This window comes from Cornus florida, unplaced genomic scaffold (genome assembly GCF_030987335.1).
Source record: "Cornus florida cultivar Cherokee Brave unplaced genomic scaffold, ASM3098733v1 CherokeeBrave_3.0.0_Hap2_Chr10, whole genome shotgun sequence".
In the NCBI taxonomy this organism is placed as follows: domain Eukaryota; kingdom Viridiplantae; phylum Streptophyta; class Magnoliopsida; order Cornales; family Cornaceae; genus Cornus; species Cornus florida.
In genome coordinates, this window is record NW_026775580.1 from 23,460,274 (window position 1) to 23,470,008 (window position 9,735).

At 34.8% G+C, this 9,735-nt stretch overlaps 1 protein-coding gene across 1 annotated transcript; it reads left to right on the forward strand.

Moving 5' to 3' along the window:
* Positions 1-8,247: 8,247 nt before the first annotated feature.
* LOC132277438 (uncharacterized) lies at positions 8,248-9,444 on the forward strand. Its single transcript, XM_059779296.1, has 4 exons — positions 8,248-8,698; positions 8,780-8,898; positions 8,989-9,050; positions 9,093-9,444. The coding sequence occupies exons 1-4, from the start codon at positions 8,248-8,250 to the stop codon at positions 9,442-9,444; spliced, it is 984 nt and encodes a 327-aa protein (XP_059635279.1).
* Positions 9,445-9,735: the final 291 nt, after the last annotated feature.

A 9,735-nucleotide genomic window follows, 5' to 3' on the forward strand; every position in this document is an offset into this window, starting at 1 on the left:
GTGCAACAGGGGGATTAATTTAATCCCATAAAAAATACTTAAAAAAAAAAAAAAAAAAAGAGTATCCGTTCATATGATTACCAATTGATGTGCACAACAAAATCATGTAACAAGGGAATCAACTTCAAGCACAATGTAATACCCCTAGTTTTCAAAAGGATAAAATGGTAATGGGAATTTAATTTTCAATTTTGATTTGTATTTCATTTTTTTTTAATTTAATAATTGGACTTATTTGTTATTTGTTTTGCTTGATTGCTTAATTATAATTTATGTGTTTAATTTAATTGTTGAATTGAAATTGTTTTAATTTAAATTATCTGATTAGTTTGTGGTTTTACTGTAATTGTTTTATTTATGAGTTAATTTAATTTTTTGATTAATTTATGGTTTAAATGGATTATTTGTTTTATTTGGTTTTATATATAGTGTAAATTTAGGGTTTTCTTTTGTGAGCTTAGCCGTCACATGTTAGGATTAGAATTAGGGTTAGGGTTTTATAGACGGCTATATATATTTATGTTCTTTTACGTCTGTTAGGAAAAAAACCCTATTCACGAAATAGTTTCTTTTAGAGGAAAACAAAGAGAGTCTCGGAATATAATCTGTGAGGCTAAAGGAGGAAGACTGGAGGAAGAACAGAGGGGCTGCTTCTGGATGGAACTAAGAAGCAATAGAGGAAGGGAACTGTGAGCAGAGCAAAGGGGAAACAGACTTAGAGATTTCTGAAACTTAAATTTAGAGACGACGCTTAAAGTTTCACACCGAAATCTAAAGGCAAGTTTCAGTCTATTCCTCTCCTGTAAACTTGTGTTATGTGCATCTTATATAGACTCCAGGAACTTAAATAAACTTTAAAAAAATAGACTTTATTCATGCTTGGTGTTTTCTGAAATCTGTTCTGCGTTTTCAGTTTAAACTTATTCTTGCATAAACTGTGTGTGTAGTTTAAGTTTTGTTTGTCAATTGGTTCACATTGGGATAGGAGGAGTCTCTAGGGATTTAAGAGCATTAATGGAACCTTAAAAATCTTAAAAAGGTCTGGAATAGAACACTGGACTTCGCCGGAAGCATAGACGCAACCGGACGAAGCAAAGACGAAGCAATGGAGCAGAGACGGCTCTCAGGGGAAGAGAGCCGGCTCCCTAAATAAGGGAGCCGGCTCCCAAGAAGGTAGAGCTGGCTCTCCATGAGGGAGAGCCGGCTCTGGAAGATGAAGAGCCGGCTCCCATGGGGGGGAGCCGGCTCCTTTGAACAGAAACCCCTCCGGGGTCTTTCTGGTGATTTTTGATACTTCAGGGGTAAAAGGGTTATTTTGGAGTTTCATGGGGGTTCTTAAATGGTGTACAGAGGATGTTTAAGACCTAAGATGTATTGATTCAGGTCATGGGAATGGACAACATAAATTTTAAAATAAGAATGTTCAATACTGTCAAGAAGGAAGGAGAACTGGAATCGTTGGTTGGCTAGCAAATTAAATGAACTGCTATAAAGGTAAGTGTTAGGAATTTATACCAATGATATAAATGACATGTTTCAGTTCCAAGAGGGTTGTTTATGCTATGGTTAGGGTCGTCATGTAATTTTTATTGATAGGTTGCATGCCGACAGGAGTTGTAGGAGTTTTAGTTGCTAGCTTTATTTTAGCGAATTAAATGGACTTGTATGGGAATACTTTTGGGATTTCATAAGATGTACTTCGGGTAGATTTCTGAGTGTCGTTATATCAGACACATGATCTATAGTAAGGATTAAAGGGACATCATGTAATTTAAGCATTACTTGGCATGCTGTCAAGGATGATGTAGGTTGTGATTATTAGTTTTGTTTTAGCAAACGAACCGGACTAGTATGGAGGTATTTTTTGGCAGTCTAGTATAATGTGCACAGTAATAACTCTATTTGTCATTATATTGTGCTATGGATGTTAGTTGATGAACTGTTAAAATTTATGTTCGATCAATTGTATGGAATTGGATAATTTAAGTTGCTTATCATTACTTTAACAATTTAAAGGAAGGATTTATGGTTTAATCATATACTGGATGCATGATAGGATCTTAATAATATCTGATTTCTATTATGCTGGTTTCTGGATATGTTTGATGTTCTAATGAATGTGCATCATTTGTGGATCATTTGCATTATATGTACCGGTATGGGACGGTGACATATCAGGGATGAATTAGATCAAAAAGCTAAGTCCTACCCCTTCATACATACGGAATGGATTAACTAAAATAGTTAACTCCTACATAGATACATGTCCTGTCAACTAAAACAGTTGAACGACATAACGGATGTTTGTTTTATCTTTCTGCATTTAGGAAGGAATTTATATATATATATTTATGGTACCGTGATACGAGCTTGAGTCTCCTGATCACGGTTAGGGTGCATATATTGTAAAGGTTGGGTAGCTAGATATAGCTAATGTTCCCTTGTAGGTCTAGGTACTTGGCCGCTGAAAAGCGTGTTTTATATGTCACCTTCTACCCAGGCTGAACTATGTTATAGGCTAGTGAGCATCCTATAGTATGTATATATATATATATGGACTATTGTAGATATTGCCGAGCTATCAAGGATGTATCTGCGTATCAGGTTTATGTACGGATTGTAGTAGATTGAAACTTACATGTGGGCCTGACCCATTTCTATTTTTCAGGTATTCGCCAGTACCAGGCTTAGAGTTTGATCGTGTTGATGCAGATACAGACACTCACTCTTCCGGTTACATAGGATTTCCTTTCTATTTTGGTTTTGGATTTTAATTCTGTAAATTTATTTAAAGTTTTGGAATTAGGGGTCCACTAGGTGAATTCCCGAGTTGTACGGATTTAAATTATATTAATTTATTATTTAAGGTTTGAGGATTTTCATTTTAGTTTCTTTCAGCGCATTATTATTTTAGTCTTAATTCAATTTTATTCTTGCTTGTTTACATATTGATTGTTTGGTATCCCTCGGATCTGTGCTCGGACTTGATCACCCGTGGCTCTAGAAACGAGGGGTATCACACACAACCTCTACACCTAGCAAGTAGACATGAAGCCGAGACTTGAAGTGAACTTCAAGCCCAGCCTCTACACCTAGCATGTAGGTGCAAAGCCATAGTGATGCTTGATATATTATCCAGTGACAAGCACTTTATCAACTAAAAAAGCAAAACTAACATTATTGAAGCTATGCTTGGGAGCACCGAATCAACGCCTTGAAATTGAAGGAATTTTAGTTCAAACATTTCTTCCAATTCCATTTCCAAGGCGCTAATTCAATGCTTTCAGAGGCAACATCAAAATCTATTACCAAAAAGAACTTGGGTCAAACATGAATTCAATATAGCCTATATGGGTATCTCTAGAGAACTACATAAATTTTAGGATTATCTGTGAAACCAAGTTCCAGTAATTCCATCAAATTTTTATTCATTGGTTGCATGAACTCCAGTTTTAAGTGCTCCCTCTTCAGAACTCTGCCGTTCCTACTTACGAGTTAGGTCCCGTTTGGCATAGCTTTTACTTCTGCTTTTACGCAGAAGAAAAAGGGAAGAAGAAGATATCACTTCTATTTGACTTATGTGTTGGTGTTTAGGAACTGCATTTTAGAAGAGCTTTCAATGCCATAAGAGTTTTTTTTGTCTGTTTGGCAAAATATTTATTAAAGCACTTATACTACTGAAATAACTATTTTAACCTTAGAGCATTTTTTTTTTTTTTTTTTTTGAACTGTTCGATAACATAAAGTAGTAACTCTTTTCTAAACACATAAAAATAAACCAAAAGCTTCAAAATTGTGATATTATATTTTTATTTTATTTTATCATTATATCAAATTATGAAATTTAAATGTGTGTGCAAGGTAGAATCATTTCTTCACTTACATTTCATATAAGTAAATAAAGGCCTCAAAAATCAGTTGATAAATTTTTTTATGTCTTAACATTCTGGTATTAATCAGTGAAATTCTATAGAAAGTAATATACTCTAAAACTTTTCATGTACCACTAACTAACAAGAAAAATTGTGCAGAGGCAAAATATACCATTTACAAAGTTATTGAAGTAGCACAATATGTCATTCTTGAATCACAATCTTCCAAATTGGTAAGCTCTATTAACAAGGCAATCTTTTTTATATTCCAAAAATTATATGATGGCAGCCTGGTGTGTCATCTAGCACATGGAAGGTTTGCTTTCAATTCTCCAGACCAAAAAATTGCAGTCCATCCATACTAAATTTCTAGTTCACAATTCTATATTAGAAAGTCAACAGAACATGCAACCTAACCGTCTTAATTCATGGAATTTCACAGAATTTAGAACAATAGAATGAAGAGATGGAAGGAATAGTTCTAAAAAGTTAGGAAAAAAAAAAAAAAAAAACCCACCCCATCAGATTATTGGTATTTCACTAAACAAATACTTCATCATAAATAAAAAAATCAGTCATTCGAAAAACCAACAATAACAAGCACGGCATCTAAAGTAGGTAAAATTAAATATAATGGGGGGGGGGGGGGGGGGGAAATGAAGAAGAAATTGAAATCCCAATGAATGCTCTATCTAAAATCAGTATCATCTGAAAACTTAGTGGAATGAAAAATGAACACAAAAAAAATGGAACTTTGAAACCCATGAAAGATGAATAATTTGTGCTTTCGGCATCAAGCAGTAAGGAAACTATGCTTAAATTACATCAACTTGTTAGGAAAAACTGTCTCCAGAGAGAATAATTTGATAAACCATACTTGACGGATAAAAAAATAAAAAATAAAAAACGGATACCCTTTGCTCTAGAGACAATGGAAATTAATGATAATACTACATGGTCTAACAGCAAGAAGGCATTTTAATTGTAGAAGGATCAGAGACATCTCCTTTCAAAATAAAGTAAATAACTACTCTTCCAAAGTTGTTATTCTGGAAATAAGGTTTAATCTAGTTATTGTTCATACAAGACTAATTGTCCTTGTTTCTTATAAAATAAAAAATAAAAAATAAATCCTTAGTACCTTGATTGTGTTTATATGTGCATGAGCATTGGGGCATAGAGGTGTGCACTGCACTTGAAGGGTTTTCCCAATTGACAATACACTTTATAGCCATATTCTTAGTAATGTAACACTGTAACCCCATTATGGAGCTGCACTTACTGGGATAGTGGGACTGTAACTCAAATGTGAGAAAGAAGGAACACAAAAGGAAAACTCTGCTTAGGGCAGTGTTATTAAAAGCGCGCCTGGGCGCACGCCCAGGCTTAAGGCGCCTACAGGCGCACCTCATGCGCCTCATGCTAGCCCAGGCGCAGCGACCTTCACTAGGCGCGCGCCTGGGCTGCGCCTTGGATAGTTTAAGAGGCGCGCTTAGGCGCGCTTCATATATTCTATGCTCCTTCATATATTTGTTTGATGTATTACGTGTACTTTGTGTTTGCTTGTTTAGTTTATATTATTATTATATATATATATAGTTACAGCTTTTGGAAACTGAAAGAGTACAAAATGGAAACTTTAAGTACAAAAAGAAAAGTTTTCTTATGACTTGGCAACCCAATGTCTCCCAACAGTCAACAAAACAAATCAGTCAAAGAGCAAAGGCTGCAGTAGAAATAAAGACGTGTGGGAGTGGGAAAGAGAAAGAGAAGAGAGAAAGAGAAGAGAAGAGAAGAGAAGAGTAGAGAAGAGGAGAGGGCTACCAGTTCGTCCGGCCAGGAATCACCGAATCAAATTAACAGTATTTAATTATTATTATTATTTTTTTCTTCTTCTCTATTTCTCTGATTTTCTTCTCTTTTTTTTCTGGGTCTATCAAATTAACAGGTCAGTTTTTTTTTTTTTTTTTTTTTTTTTTCCTTCTCCAGTTCTCATCTTCTCTCTCTCTCTTCATTTGCTCTAATCTCTATATCTCGCCCTTTTTTTTTTTTTTTTTGTTTCTCTTTTTTTCTTCTTCTCTATTTCTCTGATTTTCTTCTTTCTTTTTCTGGGTCTCTAGTAGACTGGTATTTTTTTTTTTTCAGGTCTCTTATTTTTTTTCTTCTATCTTTTTCTCTGTCTCTGTATTTTTTTTTTTTCTTCTTTCTTTTTCTCCGTCTCTGTTTCTGTTCTTCTGGGTCTCTTTTTTTCTTCCTCCTCTCTATATATCTGGTTTTGTGTTTTTTTAGCTCTTTCTTTTTCTGGGTCTTCTTTTTTTTTTTCTTCTATCTTTTTCTCCATCTCTGTTTTTGTACTTATGGGTCTCTGTTTTTTTTTTCTTCTTTCTTTTTCTTCATCTACTCCTCTCCCGTGTCTTGCTATATATATATATATAATTTTTTTTTTTTTGTTCTCTCTGGCCTGTATTTTTTTTCTCGTTGTATTTTTTTCCATCATTTTCAACTTCTTAGTGTATAGCTGTAAATCTGTACGCTCTTCATCATCATCAGTCTTCAGCAAACATAGTTTGCAGTGTTATATTACCCGTAGGAGAATCAGTACACCACCTCACCCTTTAATAAAGAAATACCGAACAAAATAAGACTTTTTAAAATTATTATTTTTTTTGTTGTCTGTTGCATCTTAATTGCTGTAAAATTTCAGACTATGTTTTTGTTCTCTCTAGCCTTCATTTTTTTTTCCCTTCATCTACTCCACCGTATTTTCTTTCTTTTTTTCTTTTTTTTTTTTTTCAATCTCTGCTTTGAAGGCTGTCTGTCTCTCTTTTTTTTTTTTTTTTTGTTGTGTTCTGCTGAATTTTGCTACATGGATTATTTAAATTTTGAATGCATCTTTTTGAATGGTGTTTGCTGAAAGTGTGAATGTTGTTTGCTGAATTTAACTTGGTCCATCACTCCATTGACTCCATTCTATTTCTCATTGTAAATACTAAATAGATAGGAAAAAATGTCAAAGGATCCAGCTTGGAATTATTGTCACCTGCAAAACCCACAAGATAGGAATGCAACAACATGTAATTTTTGTGAAAAAGTTATGAAAGGGGGTATTTACAGGGCTAAGCAACACATTGTAGGAGGACATAGAAATGTACAAACATGTAAAAAGTGCCCTGAACATGTAAAAGAGGAGATTAGAGAATACATGAGCAAGAAGAAAGAAGAAAAGGAATACGCAAATTTGTTGCCAGATTTTGATGACATGGATGATCAAGATGAGGATGATGTTGCAATTATTGATGTTAAGGGTAAAAGAGTGGCAAGTGGAACTGGAAGCAATAATATTCAATTAAAAAAGCAGAAACAGAAAGGTCCTATTGATTTGTACTTCACCCCTCCTCCGGAAGTGGCTGTGCAAAATAGAAAAAATGATAAGGGTAAGCAAACAACAATTGACAGTGCTTGCAAGAAAGAACTTAGAAACCGAGCATGCCAACAGTTTGCAAGATGGATGTATGATGCCGGGATATCATTCAATGCCCTTAATTATGATAGTTTTGCACCAATTGTTGAAGCTATTGGCCAACATGGTCCAGGAATGAAACCTCAATTATCATGAGGTGAGAGTTCCCCTCCTCAAGAAAGAACTGGAGCATACAAACAATTTAATGCGGGATCATAAGGAGGAATGGGCAAAATACGGATGCACAATTATGGCAGATGGATGGGAGGATAAAAGACAGAGGTGTTTGATTAATTTTCTGGTGAATTGTCCTAAAGGGACAATGTTCATTCAATCTGTCGATGCTTCCTCTTATTCAAAGACCGGTGAAAAAATGTTCGACTTGCTTAACAAGTTCATGCAGCAAATTGGAGTAACAAATGTGGTTCAAGTAGTCACTGATAGTGCATCTTCTAATGTTGTGGCAGGTATAAATGTCAATATGTACTTGATGTGAAAATTTTAGGTTTATTGCTTCTAGCCTTCTATTAATCCTAATTTTCTTTCTTTACAATAGGGAGAATGTTGGAGGGAAGGCACCGACATTTGTATTGGTCACCTTGTGCTGCACATTGTGTGGGCCTAATGTTAGAGGACATTGCTAAGATCCCAAATATAATGATGACCATAAAGAGAGCTATAATGTTAAATGGTTATATTTATAACCGTTCGGGTTTGTTAAACATGATGAGGCGTTATACTGGACATAAAGAGTTGCTTAGACCTGCAACGACTCGATTTGCCACTTCATTTATCACATTATCAAGCATCCATCATCAAAAGGATTGCTTGAGGAAGATGTTCACTTCACAATAATGGACCTCCAGTAAATGGGCGAAAGAGATACAAGGGAAAAATGTAGCACATATTGTGTTGATGCCTTCATTTTGGACAAGCATTGTGTACTCTCTCAAAGTAGCAAGCCCTCTTGTTCGTGTACTTAAGTTGGTTGATGGTGAGAGAAGGCCTCCAATGGGATATATTTATGAGGCTATGGAAAGGGCTAAAGAAGCGATAGCTAAAGCTTTTGGTGGAAATGAGGAGAAGTATAAGGACATCTTTGAGATCATTGATAGAAGGTGGAATATCCAACTCCATCGCCCTTTGCATGCAGCTGGGCATTTCTTAAACCCAGAATATTTTTATAGCAATCCAAGTATTAAGCAAGATGAAGAGGTGATGGGTGGTTTATATCAATGCATAGAAAGATTGGTTCCAACCACTGAAGTGCAAGATAAAATTTCTTTGGAGTTGAGTAGATATATGAAAGCTAATGGTCTATTTAGCTCATCAATTGCTATTAGACAAAGAAAGTCAAGGGCACCAGGTAAACAACTCAATTAATCATTTTTTAGTATATTTGAATTTTAATTTTGTTAATTTTTTACTAATAATATGTAAATAACAGCCGATTGGTGGTCCGCATATGGTTCTACAACTCCTAATTTGCAAAAATTTGCTATTAAAGTACTTAGCCTCACATGTAGCGCATCTGGGTGTGAACGAAATTGGAGTGTATTTGAACATGTAAGTTTGTAGTATTAGTAATTCAATGATAAAAAATTATATTATAAATAGTTATACACTTATACTTATTAATTATTTGAATTAATGCAGCTTCATAGCAAGAAGAGGAACCGACTAACTCAATGTCGATTGAATGATTTGGTTTTCATCAAGTATAATAGAGCACTAAAATGACGATATGATATGCGTGATAGGATCGATCCAATCCTTTTAAATGATATAGATGATAGCAATGAGTGGTTGGTTGGAATAATGGATGAAGATGTAGATGCCGAAAATGAGTTGGTGTTTGAAGATGACTCTTTGACATGGGGTGCAGTTGCTAGAGCTACCGGGGCTGGAGAGTCCAGCCATAATTTAAGATCAAGATCAGCTCCAAGGGCAACAAAGAGGACAACACCTTCATGCTCGTCTTCACTACGAATCATAGATGATGACGAGGCAAACTCTGAGGACACAGAAGAGGAAGAAGATGCCGAGGGTTACAAATCTTTTGATGGGGACGATGATGAGACTATGTTGTTTGGTGAAGAGGATGTTATTTAGGTCCTTTAAGATTGTTTGGTAACTTTGGTTTTAAGAGTCCTTGCTAAAACTCAAAACTGAAACTGATATTTTGTTGCTTGGTTTATAAATTTGGTAGGCTACTAAGTATTGACTATGATACTTTATAGATTTGGTAGGCTACTAAGTATCTTTTGATGGATCTATTTTGGAGTCAAATGATAGCTTTTGCCCAAGACATCAAGTATAAATTTATAATATATGGTTAATTGGTTTATGTTTTGCTTTTTTTGAATCTTTCTTATGAATAAATAGCTTTATTAGTTTAATTGT

What these genes read in the sequence shown, in the direction of transcription:
- LOC132277438 (XM_059779296.1), top strand. Translation starts at nt 8,248, where the DNA reads ATGCCTTCATTTTGGACAAGCATTGTGTACTCTCTCAAAGTAGCAAGC. An exon ending in AAGAAAGTCAAGGGCACCAG is followed by an intron (nt 8,699 to 8,779) that starts GTAAACAACTCA and finishes TGTAAATAACAG; the next exon opens with CCGATTGGTGGTCCGCATAT. An exon ending in AATGATTTGGTTTTCATCAA is followed by an intron (nt 9,051 to 9,092) that starts GTATAATAGAGC and finishes TATGCGTGATAG; the next exon opens with GATCGATCCAATCCTTTTAA.